This window comes from Epinephelus lanceolatus, chromosome 6 (genome assembly GCF_041903045.1).
Source record: "Epinephelus lanceolatus isolate andai-2023 chromosome 6, ASM4190304v1, whole genome shotgun sequence".
Lineage (NCBI taxonomy): Eukaryota > Metazoa > Chordata > Actinopteri > Perciformes > Serranidae > Epinephelus > Epinephelus lanceolatus.
In genome coordinates, this window is record NC_135739.1 from 15656742 (window position 1) to 15677821 (window position 21080).

General features: G+C 41.3%; 1 protein-coding gene across 2 annotated transcripts; it reads right to left on the reverse strand.

Annotated features, from left to right (window-relative positions):
- Nucleotides 1-2459: 2459 nt before the first annotated feature.
- ssbp3b (single stranded DNA binding protein 3b) lies at nucleotides 2460-20379 on the reverse strand. 2 transcript variants are annotated; one of them, XM_033622607.2, is made up of 18 exons: nucleotides 20209-20379; nucleotides 19441-19513; nucleotides 19233-19294; nucleotides 19060-19144; nucleotides 11360-11449; nucleotides 9481-9555; nucleotides 9191-9253; nucleotides 9016-9079; nucleotides 8853-8926; nucleotides 7723-7787; nucleotides 7577-7625; nucleotides 7276-7311; nucleotides 7102-7156; nucleotides 6948-7012; nucleotides 4520-4598; nucleotides 4301-4329; nucleotides 4097-4198; nucleotides 2460-3859 (listed from the first exon to the last, which is right to left on the reverse strand). In XM_033622607.2, the coding sequence occupies exons 1-18, from the start codon at nucleotides 20262-20264 to the stop codon at nucleotides 3830-3832; spliced, it is 1152 nt and encodes a 383-aa protein (XP_033478498.1). In that variant the 5' UTR covers nucleotides 20265-20379; the 3' UTR covers nucleotides 2460-3829. The 2 variants fall into 2 exon arrangements, with proteins under 2 accessions (XP_033478498.1, XP_033478500.1); XM_033622609.2 differs by lacking the exon at nucleotides 9481-9555.
- Between the last annotated feature and the right edge of the window lie 701 nt (nucleotides 20380-21080).

Genomic DNA, 21080 nt, shown 5'->3' on the forward strand with positions numbered 1-21080 from the left:
TAGATTTAGGCTAAAAAGACAAAATATAAATCAACTAATAAACTATGATATAAATTATTATTATTATAGGTTACCCAACAGTAAATAAAATGAGCTCCACCACGCTGCTACGTTAAAGTGATGTACATTAATGCATGAATTATTAAAATCCAATAACATATAAAATTATAAAATGAGCACATATGTATAATGATTACTTTAGTTTTTCAGTACTTTAAGTATATTTTATTTTGTATCTTTATGTAAGACTTTAACGCAGGACTTTTACTTCTAAAAAAGTACTTTTACAATGTGGTATTGTTACTTTTAGTAACGTAAAATATCTAAATACTGTTATATCTATTGGAATTCCAACTAATAGTAACTTTCCCCCTATAATCATCTCAGATGGTGTCATTTGAAAAATGTATGTAATACAAACTAATAAAAATTTGTGTAGTTTTTCGATCACATTAATTGTTTTGCTGCCGCTCAGACTTATCTAGTGACCCTCTGCAGTGGTCCCCTACCCCAAGGTTGGGAACCACCAGTGTACACAACTTCATCACTATGTCCCTCCTCCTTTCTCGTATCACAGCAAGTCAGTCCAATCTGCAGTGTTTTTCTGTGTCAAAGTGTCCCTCGCGCTCTCCAGGAATCCCTCTTGTTGATCTGGTGGCTGCGGCCTAAAGCAAATATTGGGTACTTTTATAACCAGTGGTGCACCGTCAGTAGAGGCAAACCAAACATGTTTGCCCCCCAAAAAATATCAGGAAAAGGGGCCCTGATGGCCAATCATATTGGCACATTTTGACCTCCCACAAAGGCCTTATTCAGTGCACCACTGATGCTCCAAAACACTAAGTGGGAACCCTTCTAGCTACTGTATAACAGCTGGGTAACGTTAGCTAGAACAGTTTGCTAGCTACCTGTAACTGTCATAGATTGATTGATTGATTGATTGATTCTTCTACAATGTTAGGTCTCGGTGGACTTCTTTGCCTGGCCATCCACCCCCCCACAGTCATGTCCTAGGGTGAGGGGATCAGTGATCTGGTTATGGCGGTGCATCCCACCTGCTGCAGAGTGCTGTGTGGTGTTGCTGGAGCAGTAAGAATTAAAGGAGGGGGAATGTGAATGTAACGTTAGCTGCTGGCCATGAGTACCAGCTGAAGATGGATCCCTCCAGGTGTTTTATATGACAAAACATCCTTTATATATATATATATATATATAAATATATATATATATATATAAATATATATATATATATATATATATATATATATATATATATATATATATATATATATATATATATATATATATATATAAATATAAATATATATATATATATATATATATATATATATATATATATATATATATATGACTTTTTTTTGCATCAGTTAAATACTTGTAACTTGTAATACTTGTAAGCATTCATTAAACTTTGGATTATATCCACAGCTTCAGTGGCATTTTTTAGTCAAGTTTAAAGGGTAACTTCAACATTTTTCAACCTGGACCCTATTTCACCATATCTTTGTGTCTAGGTAGCTAATGTGAACGAGTTTTTGAAATTGGACCAGTATTGAGAGAGAGGGCTACAGCCATGCAACACTCGCAATGTAACTACAGATGGGGCAGTTGCACAATATCACTGTACGTCCGTTATTTTTGCCACAGACGGGCTCACAATGGTATTGTAAATGTCTGAAGTGTCTCTTTACGTTTTGCTTGATCTAGTCTGTTTGTTGCTGTGTCTCACTCCGGGAGAATTCTCATTCTGAATTCTCTCATGACAGGAACACCACCAGTCTCCTAAGCTTTTAAAGTTCAACATTTTGCTGCTTGTCGTCCCTCTTTCTCTCCTTTCCTTCTCTTCAATTAGTGGGAGTTCTTCGTCTGTATACTCCGGTTAAAAGCCATTGAGTTCAAATGTCTCATCCATATTGAGGAAATCCGCTAAATCATCATCCATCACATTGACAGTCTTTTAGATAACATAAAGCTACACTTTCTGCACTCCAACACAACAAACGATTCACTTTCACTGGCATTTCTAACATAAGTCTTACTGCAAAAAAGCAATTTTTGTGAGATTTCAGAACAAGACTTCAACTTGAGCAAGATTTTGACAATAACAAACACACTCAAGCAAAAGGTTAGGAGTCACCTCAGACACTTATAATAACAATCAGAGCCTGTCTGTGGCAAAAATGATCACTTCTAATAAACGTACAGTGACTTTACACAATTGCCCCATCTGGCTACACTGTGGGCACTGCATGGCTGCAGGCTGTAGCCCTCTCTCTCTCAACACTGAACCAATTTTAAAATTTCTTGTTCACATCAGTCATTAAGACTCAAAAATATAGGAAAATAGGGTTCAGGTTCAAAAATGCCAGAGTTACCCTTTAAATGTGAAGTGATGTGAATTTAAATTCAGGAAAAATAAAACAATCCGCACAGTTTAGTTAAGTTATTGTAAAATTATATTAACAAGCAATCTTTCCTCAATTTGAAATAAAAAAATATCAGCAAATAAAGGCAACATAGGACAGATGTATATAATGCGTAATGTTCACAGGAAAAAAAAAAAAAGAAATAAAAATTCTCATCACATTTACAAGACTGCTGCTAAGTTTATAATGATGCCTACTAGAATCAGTTTAGAAAGCTTTGACTAACTGAATAACTGGGGCAATATATGTAGTCAAAGATTGTATCAAAATATAAAAAAATGTGTGGGCGGGCAAGAAGGGGGCAGGGCCAAGGGGACGACCGATGATAGAGGAAGGGAAGTATGAACAACCAATATGTATGAGAGGTTAAAATGGGCAGCTCATTCATAATCAACCAAACTGGAGAGAACACAGAAGGCTACGACGATGAAGAGCACAGAGTGTTAAGCACAGACAGGTAAAGAGATATACACCACATCTTAAAGCAGGTGTCCACATAGAGAAGAGCAGCACTAGGTAGTATGTTGTACACAGATTCTCAGCATTCATGCACTCACTTCTTATGCCGAAGTCTGGTTTCCCTTGACAGAACGCAACGGCAATCTTGCTGTTTAAATTAAACAGCCAAGAGTGCAGGATCGCATTGCTGTCAACAATAAGAGACTGAAATTGATCAAACGGGATCAATTTGACATTGTAAGAACCATCTGAGCACTTACATACCGTGAAAGGTCGTCACAATAAAAGCCGTAATCTTTCAAGTCTTTTCCCCTTACAAACCTCTTTAAATAGAAGGGTGGGCGTTGGGAAGGATAGTACGTTATTCATAAAGGTGGCCACAGAGTAAAAGGCAAATTCTGAGTCCTATGTCAACTGACGTTCGTGACACAGTATGCATGGCGAAAATGGCATAAAATGACAAGACAAAGACTTTCCAAGCTCACAATGCATATGCACACTCTCCAGTGTTTTAAGTGACAAAAGCGGAGACATTTCCTGCACATCTTGCACCACAAAGCAATAATTAAAAAGTACAAGAGGTAAACTTCAACCATTTTTTTTTCCTCTTCGCTCTAGCGGGGCTGAAGGAGGGTTATGGGGGGGCTCTGCAAAGAACATAAAACGTGTCATGTATGCATTTTCAGTAGCTGGTTTCGTCACACTTGGGGTTGTGATAAATGGAGAAATTGTCCTTCATGTTTGAGTAAGGAGCAGTAGTCGCCAGCCATTTGGATTTTTTTCTCCGATCAGCATTCTGGCGTTAGTGTGGAACCAAAATGGCGCCTGTCCCTGATTCGGTGCTGATGTGTTTGGCCGTGTCCTATAGTGAGTTCAGATCCTCGGAATGATGGCAAATAATGTCGGGTTGGGCGGAGGGGAGGTCACACACTCATCGTCATGGTTGGAGAGTACTGCGGAGGCACAGACAGAAGACGAGAGAATTAAAACACACATCCACACACACCTTCTCCCTACCAGACGCTATGCTAGCCCTCCACGCTGCTGCTGTAGTCAGTGATGTTAATACGCTGTGACTGTGGCTTCTCTGTGTGGTCTACAGCGTTCTACCTCTGGCTTCATCAAAGTACTATTACAGTCACCAACCATCCAGTGATGTGAGCCGAGGACAGGCAGGAAGGCAGACTTACGTTCTCACTCTGAAAGGAGTGGAGGAAGTTTCCACTCAGCTCCCCGTCATCCCTTGGGGTCCCAGGAGGATTGCTAATGCCACTTAAATTGTTTGGGGAATTCTGGAAACAGAGTGCACAATGTTTTTTACAATGTATAGAATTTCACTGTATTCACAATTAAGCTCTGAATGCACAGACTCTCTGCATGGTCGCAATATTTACCTTGTTCATTCCATCCAAATCACCGGAGCCTACGGATTGAATCAAATGAAAAGCAATGTTTATACTGTATGACCATAAGAAAACCATTTCCATGCAGTGGCTCTACTGGAAAAAACAATCTATTGTCCTTGACTGGAGTATCACGAGGTACGTTAAGAGTTCAACCTGAACATTTTGGTGTTGCATTGGTAAGTGTACTGTTGTAGTAGGTGGTGTTACCTAGTGACCCGTTCATGTGGTGTGGTTCCATCCCAGCCATAGCTCCCAGGGGTCCGTCAGAGCCGGGGCCCATAGGGAACTGGAGGGGAAACAAGACAGCATGGACTCACTAACCATTTCTTCACAGCACAACTCGCATTACACTGGAAGTCCTCTGTACTAAGAACTACTGAATTAAAAATAAATAAATAACAGTATAAGATTACAATAATCAAATAAGACGTTTGCTTAAATTAATAAAAAGTCTTTTTTGAACAGATCCGTTTGAAGAAGTGACTTAAAAGATGTCCCTGATTCTTGCAAGCCTCAGACCCTCAGGCAGGGAGCTCCAGGGGGGCCTTGACTGCAAAAGCCCGATCACCTTTAGCTTTGAGCTAAGCTGTTCTGAGGAACAGCCAGCAGAGCCCTGCCTGAGGATCTGAGGCGGCACCCTGGCTCGTAGGGGAGCAGCGTCTCAGCACTGTAGCTGGGAGCTAAACCACGATACAGTCATGTTTTCTAGTGTTTGTTAAAAGCCTAGCAGCTGCGTTTTGCTCTGGCTGAAGGTGTGAGATAGCTTTTTGGCTCAACCTTGAATACAAAGAGTTACAGTAGTCTAACCGGGAAGAAATAAAAGCACAGGTGACCTTCTCAAGATCAAGCTGAGAGAGAGAGGACCTGATTTTGGAGATGCTCCTTAATTGACAGAAAGAGGACTGGACAACGTTTGTAATTTGTTTTTCAAAGGAGAGGTCACTGTCAAATATCACACCAAATTTGTGACTGCAGGTTTGACATTTCCAGATTGTATGCCAAGATGGTTTTGTAAAATAGTGATGGATTTTGTTCGACTGGAGAGCATTTTTTCTGATTTCTTGTCATTTAACTGGAGAAGGTGTTGGAACATCCAGCACTTTAAATCTGACAGACAGAATCAAAGATGATTAAAATGACCTTCTTTACCATATATTTGTGTGTCATCCGCATAGCAATGGTACTGAATTTTGACTATAAATAATCAGCAACTCAGTTACTACACAGTGCATTTACTTATTTCTGCTCCTGTGAACTTGAGTGCCTCTTTCAAATGATAAATCCTTGTCCTGATCACTTCAGCTCCGAGAGAGTGACTGAAACAAAAGCCTACAGTATCAAACACACGTATGAAACCAGTATAACCAGTATATGTGTGTATTTGTTTTGCTTCTATTAACATCTTTCTGTACATTCCTGGGTGCATAGTGCAAATGTGCTTTAGTAAAGCCAGGGCACTAGTGCTGAGTTTAAGTGTTCTTCATGTAGACCAGCTCGATATATACAAAAGAAAGAATTTAATAAATCATAAAACATACATATTTCAAATTCGTTTTTGAAAAAGATAATGTCAAGTGTAATGGGTTGATATGTGTGTTGATCTGTTTGAAAGCTAGTCGATCTAACATCCTATATATAACTGAGAGGAAGCTTTAAGTTTAGATTTTATAATGTCATTTGGTGGTATGGAATATTATTAGGGCTGCAGCTAACGATTATTTTCATTGTTGATTAACCTGTTGATTATTTTCTTGATTAATCGATGAGTTGCTGGTTTATACAATGTCAGAAAAATGGTGAAACATGTTGATCAGTGTTTCCCAAAGCCCAAGATGACTTCCTTAAATGTCTTGTTTGTCCACAACCCAAAGATATTTATTGTACTATCATATAGGAGTAAAGAAAGTAGTAAATATTCACTTTTAAGCAGCTGGAATCAGATCATTTTGACTTTTTTTCCGATTGATTATCAAATTAGTTATTAGACGATTATTTTAATTGTTGATAACTATTCAATTTATTGATTAATCATTGCAGCTTTAAATGTTATAAAGAAAAAATAAATTTCAAACCAGGATCAGTAATTTTATCATCATCCATAAAATAATGTCAGTTTACAGTGATGACATAAATGAGTAGAAAAATGTTTAACTTCAACAAGAATAAAATTAATTTGTGCAGCAACATGGATGCACAGACCAGATCAACTGTCACTATTCTGCCAGCTGCAAGCCGTCATTAGACAAAGCAGTGTGTTGAGATGGTAGAGAGGTCAGGTGTTTACTTAATGGTACAAGCTTTTCATAACGACCAGTGGAGCTCACAACACGCTGTATACCTCAGCCACTTAATTGTTGTCCTCTGACAACAACTTGTTTTAAGTGACCCCCCCATTACATTAACTGGCCTGGCCCTGATGTTTAGGTGTGTCGTTAAAATGGATTGATTGACAGAGGATGAATGATGGGCTTGGTGTATAAGGGATACAACAAGTAATAAGGTAGTTGGTGAGATACAAAAATAATTTTCTAGAGAATGCTCTGTCTTCAAATTTAAGCTAATTGTGCTTTTACTTAACTCAATAATCACAATATCCCAACCTAACACAGACTGAAGAGAACAAAACAGAACTTACATTATTTCGGTTGCCGGGTCCAGTGTTGATCATGGTGTACAAATTGTCACCAGAGTTGTTTGAGTCTGTAAAAGGTGCAATCATACATGTAATTGGTACTGGGTAGTGTATGAAAAGGGTACTGATTAACAGCTTTGGTCAGGGAGGCACTAACCTGCAGGGCTGGGCATGATGGGAGTTCCTGGGGGCCCCCCACCTCCAGAGGCACCCTATGGAGAATAAATCCAAAAATAAAGATCTAAAAACATGTATATGTAAAATCTATCTTTAAAATGTTATTTCCCTGAGCCGGTATTATGTAAATTGAGATGGCAGGATGTGTTCTCACCCCGTATGCACCAGGAGACGGTGATGAGTAAGGCATCTGAAACCAAAAACACAAACATTACAGACCAGAAATGGGTGAGTGCAAACCCTTTCTATACCTCAAAATGTCATCATTCATCATTTGATCATCCTAATAACATTATGGCGGTCTGTCCAACTGTCTGTGGAAACCGTGACACATAATACTACAATTACATCCCAGACTAGAACCTTGGAGCACATTATACCCCGACAGCTCTGAGAGGAGATCTGACTGCAATCTGAACCAGCAGTTTTCTGGGTGTTTGTGCATTAGTACTCACAGAGTTGGCATTGTTGGGATTGGGCCATGGCCGACCAGTCCCTGGGCCCCTAGATGGCAGAATAGAAATTTTTACTTAGATAATGCATTAAAGTTAAATAAAGGTCTGTGAGGCGTATATTAACAAACAAACAAAAAAAGGCTTACATGTTGACTCCTGGCATACCGGGACCCATGGTGTTGTGTGGAGGCCTCATTCCTCCACCAAAGTTCTGAGAAGACAAACAAAAATCATTAAACTGTCAGTGAAGATTGATTTTAAACAATTTGAACCACAGGGTGCAGTAATCCCAGAAAAAGCAATGCAAACCCCTGATCATCTGAACATCAAAATAACTTTGGTTTGGATTTGGTTGGTACAAAAGTTAACAAACGGGTCATCAGGGCAGTGATGATATTACCATGGGTCATACATATATCTACCAATAAATTTCCATGAACTTTCCACACATTAGAGGCAAATTTTTTATGACCATACATTCTATAGATTCTATATTCCAGAAAAGTACATGTATAAAAGCACTTGTGTACACTGCAGGCAAATCTGGCAGCAATCTGGCTGTTGAAGAACATGACATAAAAAAGCTGGCTTTTGTCTTGTAGCAACAGTGCAAATTCGCTACCTTTTGCACGCATAATATCTCTACAGTTAGGGCTTGCATTTCTGGACACAGCACCTGAAATGGTCCTTTGTTTGATGGTGGACGAAAGGGAAGTGCTACTGGCAGCAAATGTCACGTTGCTCACCAGGGTGAAAAAGCTGGTGATGGGAGTTGATTCGGTGCTTAACGTTAGCTCCTTGAGCATGGCTAGCTAACGCTGCCTCTCCCAAGTTCCATATTTTGCATGTTCCAGGTCCTGGTCTTTCTCCAACCATGCCTTTTACTTGTCCGAGTAAAGCCAGACATTATTAACATTTTACAAATATTTTCCTGGCACTGTGTGAACTTGTATGTCGTCAAAAATAATGTGCAACTCAGTTGGAGTCTGACGTTACCCGCATGGAGAACAACATAACATCAAGTGATGTGACTGACATGACTGATCTCCCAAACATTTAAGTATTGTTTGACCAACATAGAATTTTCTCAGTTGATCTTAACGGAACCACATACCCTCCATTATACAGGTATTTGTGAAACAAACTGCCATGACTTTTCCAATACTTTCTGGGTTGATTTATTTTCCCCAAATTTCTCCAGGGCAGGATATTGCTATTGTACGTTTTTCATGACCATACGAACCCTGTATTATTCTTTATAAGTAGAATAGCCTACCTGAGGGCCAGGCCCCATGGGTCCCATGCCTCGAGGGCCGCCAATTCTCTGCATTGACCCCAAGTTAGGATGGCCTGGAGGGCGAAAGGAAAATTATAAAAAGAGAGAAGACAGGAAATAACTTCTCTACTGAAGGTGTAGTATGTAGCTTATGTAGGCACACCTTGTGGTCGTGTTGGGTCCATGTTGGGCAGCATGGGATGAGGACCCGGTCCTCCACCTGGTGGCTATCGAGGATAAAAGACAGAGAATCAATAAGTACCTGCAGTTTTAAATGCATGCTATGTATTCTGCACCCAATGTGTGTTTGTCTATGTGTGTGTTTGTGTGAGCTCTACCTGGTTGGCCATCCTGATGGGGGGACCTCTCGGGCCTCCAGCAAAGCGAGGCGACATGAAAGACTACAACAGAAACAACATTGCTCCATGAGATTTAAATAAAGACATGACATGAATCTCTCAAAATGCAGAACCATTTCTTGTCTGTGTGAATATTGAAAGCAGCATTAAGCATTAAGCTGAGACGGATGCCAAAGCATGAAGCACCAGCACTGAGAACCGGCGTTCCCAAATGACTGCAGATAGCCAAAACAGAAAAAACAGAGAGAAAGAGGGAGAGGGAGTGTTACCTGACTGTGAGGTCCCATCATACTGTTAGGGGGAGGAGGCTGAGGGTGAGGAGAGCCCTGGGGACCAGGAGGACCCTGTGGCATCGCACAAAATAAAGAGCCAAGGAGGAAGACAGAGGAGGGAGAGAGGGGAGGATGACACCAAGAGAGAAAGAGGGAGCGAGAAACAGAAGTGACAAAAGAGGGGCAGAGAGAGAAGCAGGGTTACTGCAGGGCAGAGGACAGTTGGAGTGCAAGAACCAAAGTGTGGCGCAAAAAAAGTACAAAAATAAGATGCTCATTTTCATGTACCAAACACAGTAAGAGAGAGAGACTGAGCGGAGAAGAGCAAGCAAATGACTTAGCCTTGAATGAGAGAAAAGAGACAGAGAGATGGAGAGGATGTGTGCTCTTTTGCCTGTCAGTCAAGTCATCAAGAAGCCTGCTGCATGCAGCATGTTATCAGTGCTAATTTCCCTGAATTAACAGTGTCAATTAAGCTCTATGCAATTAGCTTTATAACAACACTAAACACCGGCACTGTGTCGCTAATGTTGCTGATCTGACAGAGAGTGAGGGGTCTAATTGAGCCTCCTCCAATGGATTCTGATATGGAAAGTATGAGTGTGTGTGCGTTCATGTATCAATGTCAAAATGTCTTTCCTGATATTAACATGATCACATAATGAGTCATGCCTTTGTGGCTTCTAGTACATAATAAGCTGGTGGTTTGGTCTAGTGGAGGCAGAGCAACACTGCAATTTTATGTCACCTCTTAGAGCCAGTTCCACACAGTTGCCTGCCAAGAGTTTATCCTCATGAGATATTGATTTACAGTAGGTGCTGCACCTTTCGATTTCTCCATTAGGGAAAATGGCCAGGCCACGCCTGCCTGTTTACAGCACTGGAGGGGCCCGAGCAGACAGAACGTCTATGATGTTTACTACAAGCTCGCTGAGCAGAGTGGAGCAAAACAAAAGACAAAAGCAGTCTAGACACCAATGGAGACCTACAACTCCAGGAGATATACAAAACCCTGACAACATTTTACAAAGCTGGAGCCTGCAGACGTGCAGCTTAGAAAATGATCTATCCATTAAATAATCTGTCCATCCACTAGATATTAATTTTGGTAACTGATTATGAAGTGATTTATCAAGTGAAAATAGTAAAATGTGGGGGTGAAGTTGATTTAAGAGTATTCCTAACAGTAACAGACAGTATAAGTAATTAGAATTGATAGGATTTTAATGCCATTATTGATTATGGTTTATGGCCGGATTCTTCATTGAAACCCTTATTGATTCCTGATCAATTTTCTGTGTTGAAAAAAAGTAGGCCTGCACAGGTTTTACGTGTCAGTGCACCTGTTTTTTATATCTCTAAGTCCGAACACACTGTGGATCAAATGAGAAAATATTACGGCATTGAATTTCATTTAGCTAAGCCTGCATGCATGGTGCTACTGTTATGTTATTATGACCTAGGACATTTAGCCTTGGTAATGGACATGCTACTCAGCTGCGGAACTAGTGTGCAGAGTCTCAGATACATGGCATTCCTACATTTTGGGCCCATGTTGCATGAAAAGATGTTTCAGCATATTGCTAGCATTTCCACCTTAATGTTACAGACATTAAAAGCACCGCTGTTGTCATCTTTCTTTGTGAAATGTAGCTGCGCTTTGGACCTCATCTTCCTCTCCAGCAAGACTCCTTGTTGCAAGTTTCTAGTATGACGTCATTATTTTGTGATGCGCAACTGTCAAAAAAGCACGCTGGCATCGATAGAGGAATTGATAAGCTTGGAGGTAACAATTCCAATAAATTAGGCAATGTGACGCCGGTATAGCAACGGTATAAAACCGTCAATACTGTCGCACTATCAGTGATTTGCTGACCTGGAAAAAGCCGGGTGGCATGGGTCCTCCTGGCATGCCTTCACCAGGGGGAATCCCTCCCATCACAGGACTGGGAGCTGCTGCTGCACTCTAAGAAAAAAAAAAACAGAAAACAGCAACATTATAACTTCCGAATGTGAAGCACGTGATAAAGTGTCTAGTTAAGACTGAAGTGCATCCTCAGTACACATGTGGAACGTTAACATGCAGACGAAATGTTATTGTTGGAAATCTATTTTATCCTGTCATGACCACAGCTCTTGGCACAGCTGGCTGCAGGAGGAGTGCATCTGAGGAATCAAATATTCTCCTGGACTAACTCAGTGATGCAGGCTAAACCTGCGTCAGCTGTCATTCTGAATCAGTAAATGTGCTTTATGTGATCAGGCTGTATGACCTTAGTCCAGGCTTCTGACTTAAATTGAGATTAATTTCCATGTAATTACTGTTTAAACATCATTTAAGCCTCCTTGACTCATCTTAAAAGAGAAAGAAACAGAGAGCACCAACATGCATCTGTACGCCTGCATCATTTGTGAAAGGGGTGTTAATGGGTACCTTATTGAGGCGTCTGTGCCCTGCTAATCCAGGATCCAGTGGATCAGATAAGTATCAGTGGGATTCACTGAGTCAGTGGCTCCAAAGTGCTGCTACACAGCAGGGGCTTGCTGGGCTGATTTCCTGCTCAAACCGCAGCCCTAATTCACTAATGTGCCATTTGCTTCGGTCACACACTCCTAATTGACTGAGTTTTTCTTCCCTGTAGCCGAGGCAATCTGAGATGGGCTAATGTCTTCAGAGCTGTGGGGTTTAGCTTCAAAGAACGGCTGCACAACGAGAGAAGCTCCTTCAGTCCCATTTCTTAATGCGCAAACAGGCCATGATTACTACAAGGATGGATGTACCAGCACCTGCGCGCGCGCACACACACACACACACACACACACACACACACACTCTGTCCAGAGCTCTACAGACATCACTGGTCAATAGCCAACACACTCCCTGGTATCGACTGCTCCTTCCCTAATTATATCTGCTCAGGCTGCCACTGCAGGGTCACTGTGAAATACCTCAGCAGGGAGAGAAGTGAGGCCACAGAGGGAAGTCACGTCTCATCAGGCCCCACCACCACTGGGACACACACTCACACACACACACACACACACACACACACACACACACACACACACACACACACACACACAGACAGCCTGTAAATCCAGTTTCTTTACTAAAATAAACAGCTGTAAATGTGAATGAGAAGAAATTTTCTGGAGATTCCAGTTGATCCACAGACCAAATTTGCACTCCAAGTACTTGCTCACCCATCTTGACCAGTTACTCTCAACTACCCAGCTCATTTACGTAGAAATGGTTGCTCTCAGAATTTGGTCAATCTGTGTATGAATACATTTTAACTAAGCCTCAAAGTTCACTTAATTTTCAGTGTTTAAGATACAAATGTCATATAACATACTTCTAGTCCGGTAATGACTCCCTCAAATTCACAGCCTGTTGAGCACCTTCTTAAAAAAATAGCTCACATACCCGGAGAGCCATTAAACTTGATCCCACTAAGGTGCAAGCAGCATGTACATGTTTGGTGACCTGACTGGTCTGTGATGCTTTTTTCAAAAGCAGAAGTGCTCGCTCAGTGAAGACAGTTTCTACTTTTCTCTTAAGATTTTAATTTGTGTCCTCAAGTGCCCGCAGACAACACCAGACTTTTATTCTGCAGGGCCACTCTGTAATTAATACTCATAAAACAAATGTTACCTTTTTTCCAGACCACAGACACACACGACACAGAATATGTTGATTTAACAAAAGCACACCCATACACACGGTCATAATAAATGCATTGTGAATCCAGGAAGACGCGACACTCTCTTAAGGTGAAATAATGCAAATGACATTTCTCAGCATCACACACTGTGCACCAGAGTTGTCATATCTCTGAAGTATAACGTGCAGCTTTCAGTAGGATTCACCAGTGCATCAACTGTGCCATTTTCAACCATATCCAATCTGCACATTTATTTATTCACTTGGTTTCTTATGACATGAGGGAACATTCACGGTAAAGGTCTCATGACTTGCAACCCAAGTCTGAATACTGCTGTATTCACCAGGCCTTGAGTAGGACATCATGGAGGCCAAAAGGCAAAACGTGTTGGTCCAACAATCATTCTGTATACTGCAAGCGTTGCTGGAGTTTAACCTGCTCGGACGTTTTCCTTCACCATGCACCTTGGAAGTAGATGAAGTTGTGCCAGAGATCCCTACACCGCTTCAAATATACAGTATTATACAGTATCTCTTTTCTCCACTAAATCATCTGACCGAGATATTTAAAAGCATTTCCAGTGACTCGCCCTCTTTACATCAAATTATTATTAACAGATATCATTTTGGCTTTTAATCTAATGTCAAAGTGAGCGCCATATTGGGAGTGTATACTAAACTGTTCAAGATCAGCACTGCATGGAGAAAATTTCACTAAATCATCTGCATTTATAAAACACTACCTGTTCTGCAAGAATAACTGCCCAGACAACTCATCCCTATGCAAGTCAAACAAGATCCCACCCTGCATGACACAGATACTGACTTGTAAAGAATCACCCAGCAATAACTTCTAACCTATAAGGCCTAACAGGCACGCCAACACAAAAGGATTGTGGGGAAATACTAAAATAGTTTTAGAAGAATGGCCAGACGCATAAAGGGCGGGAGACATCTCTTATTATTTTCAGGGAACGTGGCGGGTGAGGAGCTGTTTCTGTCCGGTGCCAGTGTTCTTGTAATTTATTTAACACTCAACAAGTTTGCGAAACAAGTAATGTTTTAGTTATCAAATCACGCATGAAAGCATTGGCATAAATGCTAAACTGTAAACAGTCACAGATTCAAATACTTCATCTGCAGATTATTGTCACTGGCTCGATCCACATGAAAGCATCTTTCAGACGCATGTAACCCTTTATGTGCCTAACCCTGCAACTGCTTTCATTCACAACAAAGCCATACCAGCATTTTCCGTGAAATATTACTCGGTCTTGAGGTGGGAAATTAGTAGCGCAGATTTTCCTGAACATCGACGTCTCCATCCATTCACACATGACCCCACGGAGGACGTGTTCCTTAACATTTCAGGGATAGGCTGCATGTGTAAAAGGGTCTATGTGACATTCTGGGAAGAGTACTAGCCAGAGCTTTAGGCTCATTGTTATCATTACTATTTTACTGTTTTATACGTTATGTTTTATGGTTTATTCAAGAACTACAAGCACTTCTTTTGCTAGAAAAGAGACACTTCGCAAGACCTTATTCTGCACTCAGGAAAATCAACATTAAAAGTAAACTGCATGTAGACCTTTTCATTGCCTTTCTGTTGCTAGGGGAACCGCTTTGGCTACTATTCATTTCCTGTCAGCTACAGCATTAACAAACATTGCAACAGGAAATACAAAGAGGCCCGTGCAGATTGTTTATGTTACGTGAGAGAACCATAAATTTCTGCCATCAAGAATTTCATGAGTCACTTGTACTATTTGCATTATATGGTAAAGGAGTTGGTTCTGTCCCCTTTTCAAAATTCACTGTTAAGTAGTGTTAAGTAGAAGTTATCTTAATCTAGCATTCGTGTGTTTTAGATCTCGAAAGGGGGCTGTGCCTAATTTTAGACTTCACTATTATATTTTTAAGTACAATGAAGTTCCCAGTGACATGAATACAAGTTGTATAATATTCTCAATAGATGTATTATTAAAAGGTATACTAAAATGTGAAGACGCATACAAAAGTTATCGTCTTAATCATTACTCACCACCCACTAGAAGTGTGAGATGGTGTATTTATCTGCAGATACATTCCCCTCAGCCTGTATTTTCTTATTTTGCTATGTTCAGGACAGGCTAAATACAGCAGGATAGGTTGCAACCTTTTGGCATGTGTAGGTGCGCATGCAGTGTGTGGCCCCTAGCCAATAACAGCAAACAGAAAACAAAAATTGCGGACACAGCAGACAAAGCTTGTTCCAAAACCAGAGTGAATCTGGGGCTGATTTCACTCTGACTTCATTGGCAGGCACTAAAGGAGAAGATGGTAAGCAACAGAGTGTTGGCCTGTTTTCTTTTGGACAGGTAGGTACTGGTGGATAGTTAGCTTACGAAAGTACCGGCTTTGCATGACCACAATAGCGGCATGCAGTCTATGTACAAACTATGTATTAAGGAATGGCCAAATTTGAATGCTGTGATTACAAACAGTGAGCGACAATTCCTTTACAGTACACCTTTAAAGCTCATTTCTAAAGATATTCATCCTCATTCTGATAGCATTCAAATAGCATATGAATTGCCACTCCTAAAGGACTAACAAAACTTTGCATCAGTAGTGAGTTCTTAAACTCCAGAAAAGTGTGTGTAAACATTCCTGACGTAACAAGCGAAAGACGTTACTTTTTTTTATAGTTAAAATATTGATGTACAGTATATGGCTGGTTTCATTGTGGTATACATTCATGCAACCACACTGTCTCGTCCCTTCATAGTGAAACAGCAACTGCAGGTTGTTTGTTCTTCTACCCTTAAGTAGCCCATTCTTGGAATGAGGCCTGCAAAGAAATAATCAAGTAAAACAAAGCTGCATTCACGGTATTGAGTCATAAAACAATGTCAACAATCCACATAGCTTCAGAAACTGAAAAGCAACTTGCGAGGCGGGTTCCCGGCCATGTTATGTTAAATCTTATCATGTCTAAAGCCCACAGCTGTGCTTGCTGGAGTGTCCCAAAGAGCATGATGCTGCTTTCGGTCTGAACGAGCCACGTCTGTGCACAGAGTCTCTGGTACAGGAAAGGGGCAGATGTCTCAGTCCTGCCCCGGGCCATGAGGCTCTTGTCTGGGGCCTACCATACAACTTCCCAGGGGACCTCTTTTAAGACAGACTACCCCCACCCGACGTGATTCAGCGTGTATGTGTGTGTACTCAGGAGCACACGAGCAATTCCAGACAAACAAATTTCCCCTGAAATTCTCAAATCACTGAAGGAGGTTACAAAAGGCCAGAGTGGCGGCAGATGTGCTTGTGCTCTCTTTACAAAAACAAAGAGAGAGGGAGAGGGGAACACATAGGGGGGAGAGAAAGACGGAAAGAGAGTAGAGGGCGAGGATGACCAAGAGGTTGGCTGAGGTAACCATGAAAAAGCAATGGTATACACAGAGAGAAGGGGATGAAGGAGAAATGATTTTGGGGGGGAGGGTTGGGCTGCAGCACAGACCACCCAACAGCCAGCTCCTGACCTAGCATGCTCTTAACAGCCTCACTTCTTCCACTGGAACCAGCGCTCAAAAGAAACCAGCCCCTATGTTTAGCTTGTAAATGTTTAACCATCAATCAACATCATAAAACCCACTCTGGATCCTGACTGGATGCTCTCTCTCTCTCCCTCTCTAGTTACTTCTAGCAGGTCCCTTCCACTTCTCCTCTCCCTCCTCTCTTCCTCCCCAACCTCCCTCCTCTTTTGATTCCCTCCGCTCCTCGGCGGTGGTGGATGCTGGGCATATGCCACAGTGCCACTCCCCTTTCCTTTTTCCAATCTACCCCTTAGCTCTGTGACAGCCATCAATCAGCCGCTGACGCCATGGCGACGGGGCCCCTCGGGGAGCGTTCGTCAGCGTGAATACGCCGGGGGCTTTACGAGCACTGCTGGCTAACAGAGCAGCACTCACCTCCCCCACACCTAGACAAAGGCTAGGGTCCAAGGACTCATACTGTCCACACACACACACACACATATATACACACACTTGCCTGACCCCCAACATCCACAAATGAACACAAGGAGAACCAACGTCAGAGCGAAGGGCAACCACAAGATGTCGGGGAGAGCCAACCACGCTGAAACTCTCAAAGCTCCTCCGCCACAGCAGCACACACTGCCCAGGCTGACGATTCACTGTTGCCTCATTTGCTTAATGTTTTCCATATTATGAAAATAGTCACAGTCAAATCATGCGCTGCAATCTAACATCTTATTATGTGATGTTTAATCTTTCAAAACTGATGAGAGGATGTTTCTTCATTATATTACAAGAGAAATTAAAAAACAATTAAAGAAAAGTTATTTAGCTATTATTATTATTGGAGTTTTGAAATTTGAGACACTTTTCTACAATTAAGATACAACCACACAAGACAAAAACATCCAACCCAAACAAGCAACCTAAATCTCTTTAAGATACTGCAATAAATTGCTACGATGTCGGCCAGTGACTTAAAGCTGGTGACAAACAAAATGCACTCCTTTGTCTACACGAGTTAGAATTATAAGCAATGGGGTTATTGAAAAGGGCAGAGCCACGCTGTAGCCTCTCTCCTGGCTCCCAGGTCACCTGCCAGATCAGGAGGCCTGTTACCCTGACAACCCTATCTGCCAAGAGCAGGACCAACATCTCCGTTTTAACCCCTTCCTGTCTTGCACATCCCCAACCTGCCCACAAACTGTGCTGTGTATCTGTCATGCAGAGAGGTCTCCTTAACCCTTAATGTCTTTCACTGGCTGATAAAGCAAAACCTGATTAGTATTTTTTGTTTAATTCACATCAGCTACAGGATGAAACACAAGTATGGGAACAGCAGAAGCATCTGACCAGCAGCTTGCGCTTTCTTTGATACTTGTGAGGCTCTTTTTGAATGCTGACTCAAAGCTGGAAACAATGTAGCACATGAGAAAGAGCGTTATCTCTAAAGTGGCGTAATTATCAATGCAAAACACCCATACATGCAAATATGAAAGTGCTATGATAAGAGGAGCAATGTGCTACCGAACAATGTACTTGTCCTGAGCAGTGTTTGATTAATGTTGGATCCAAGATTGCCTTTACAGTTCTTCAATTTCAAATCCATTAGGGATTAAGTCACTGCAGACATGTTTCAATACATACTTGAGCTAACGCACATCAGAGCAGCTCTAGGTCTCTGTCAAAAATCAAGCTGTGTGTATACAGTCTCAGAAGTTGTGCAGAACACACAGCAGTTTCTTTTTCATCTTCACAAGTGAGGCGGGGAGCTTGAGCGTGGTGTGGATAGAGAGGGAGCGCTCGACAGGTCTGACTCAGGACATGCTGACATCAGCATCATTTTCCCAGAAGCCTATAAAGCTCACTGTTGGGCGCATCATTCGACCCACCGACAGTGCAAGATGACCGATCGTAAATTCAGGAGAAGAAAAAAAAAAAAAGATACTTTCCCAAATTGCATTAGGTAGTCAAACACATAAAGGTGCAGTGGGCAGAATAAAATGGCTTATATATCTGATAAAATGTGCAAAACGTACCAAAGAAAGCAAAAAAAAGCAGAAATCAGTTGGACACGATTTTTGAGTGAATCATGCTCATTCTTCAAGCTGAAAGGGAATCACAATAACCTCAAGCTGTATCACTCTTGAAGTGGAATGTGGGAGATTTTGTCAGGACTCGAGTGTTGACAAACAGAGATTATAAGCACTTTGCTCTGATAGCGCTAACCAAAAAAAAAAAAAAAAAAAAAAAAAAAAACTGACTCATTGCACAACCCGAGTTGGAGGTGCATGATTTGCACCACTTCTTAGCCTTGAGAACAAAGTTGTTGTCTTCTTTAGCAGAGAAGACAGGAGCAATACGTGCAACAGTTCCCGTGTAAGCACTACTCACGTAATCATGGAAGGCTTTCGCTTCGCTGGAGTGGTCACATGTCTCTCTCCTCTCCGGTGCAGCACAATACAAGTCCCAGAATACACTGTGGACAAGACAGGTCATGAAGCAAACAAAACCACACAAACAACCCCTGGACATGTTTACCCGTAGACGAGACCCTTATCACTTACCACCACCAGGAATGTAGGAATCCAGGGGGTTCTCCAAGTGTTATGTTTTTCTCCCATCGGATCTAGGAAAGGGAGATTTTAATAATTATCCATGGGTGTCAGTTATTGTTGTTCCTAAAAGAGCACATGCAATACATTTACATAAGAGCGTTAAAATATAAAATGGACATTAAAATATGAGTGAACTTTTACCCAAAATTCCACATACCTCTGATAAAAAGGTCTGTGCAGACTTCTGTGCTCCTATGTGCAACAAATACTCATACACGTACAGAGCCAACCTAAGTGAAAAACACATAATTACATTTAAAAAACATGACAAAATAAACGTCAACCAGCAGATTAAATCTTCTTCAACGGGCACACTGAGTGACTAGAGTCGGGTACAGGCCCTCTGAACAATGGCTGCCAAATAGCCTATGCCAAAAAATTAAATGGGGACTGTGAAACCAAGCCAGGACCTGGGCAAGATTCACTACAATGAGGAGGTTAAAAGAAAGTGCTAAAGCAACAGCATAATTCAACATCGTGATGTGAAGAAAAAGCCACCAGCCTGCTGTGTATTAGCTAGGGTACAGTATCCTGGTGGCACTGATGGGGCTGAGGGAAATAAAAACGGAGCCTATCCAGAGCGCAACAGAGAAAACAATGTACTGTGTAGCAAGGCGATGTTATTGTTTTCTCCTCCCCGTGCTCGCGACTGAATAACCGCAAAAAATATGACACAACGGCCGGTTAAAACACAACCAAACTGAACTGGAAATCGTTAAGTGGAGGTGTAAAGACACGGCAAACAGCCAAAGATAGCAGAAACACAGCGCAGGGGAGGAATGGCGAGCAGACAAGGCGGTTCATTCAATTCAATTCTCGGTAGGAGGAAATCGCCTCTTGCTAGCCCGTCCAGCGAACAACAGAGAGCAAGAGGGAACAACTTACGCGGCAGAAAATACACAATAATAAACGTTTCTGAGCTTACTTTTCTCGCGCCTGGCCGTCCGACGGCACCGGGGTGCCTTTGCCTTTGGGGAACATTGTTTTGTGTGGGAGGACGACCGCCTTCTCTTTCTTTTTTTTCGCTATTTCATCTGTCAGATCATCGCGGCCGCGACCCTCTCGCACTCCAACCGCACTCCTCCTCAACCCGACGACTCAACCGAGCCTGGTCCGGGGGGAAGAGGCGGGGCCAGCCGTGACTGACGCTGTGAGCAGCCAATGGGAGCACGCCATTCGCCTTAAGGTCTGCCTCGTCGTGCTTTGAGTTTGTTGTTTTGCTGTTGAAAGCTGCGATATCGATGAGCGGAATTTAATGGAGATTATTTAATAGTTCCCCTGTTGATTCTGACCTTCTGATAAATTAATCAAAGTGTGATTAATTTTCTTTAACTATTAACTTTCTTCTTTTCAAAACAGCAATCTACAATAAAAGACTGATAAACAGGAAAGCATCCACAATTTAAGAAATATTTATAATCTAAAATTATATATTAGTTATGATATATAATCATCAAAGTATGAGTCCCTTAACAAGGTTTTCTTTCCTTTTTTTAAAAGCAAAGTTTGTATTTCTTTTGACCCTTCATTTAATGTTTTTAACCAGCAGTATTAATTTTATTAGATACATTCAGACAATATCTTTGACTTATTAAATAAAATGGGCCTTCATATCAAAATATTCCTTTATTAAAAAAAAAGATATGATATGATATATATTCACCAAACCTCTTTTTGACCAACAGATTGGAGGTTAAAGGCAAAGTTTATATTTCTTTTGACTCTTCATTTAATGTTTTTAATCACCAGTATTACTTTTATTAGATACATTCAGACAATATTTTTGACTAATTGAAT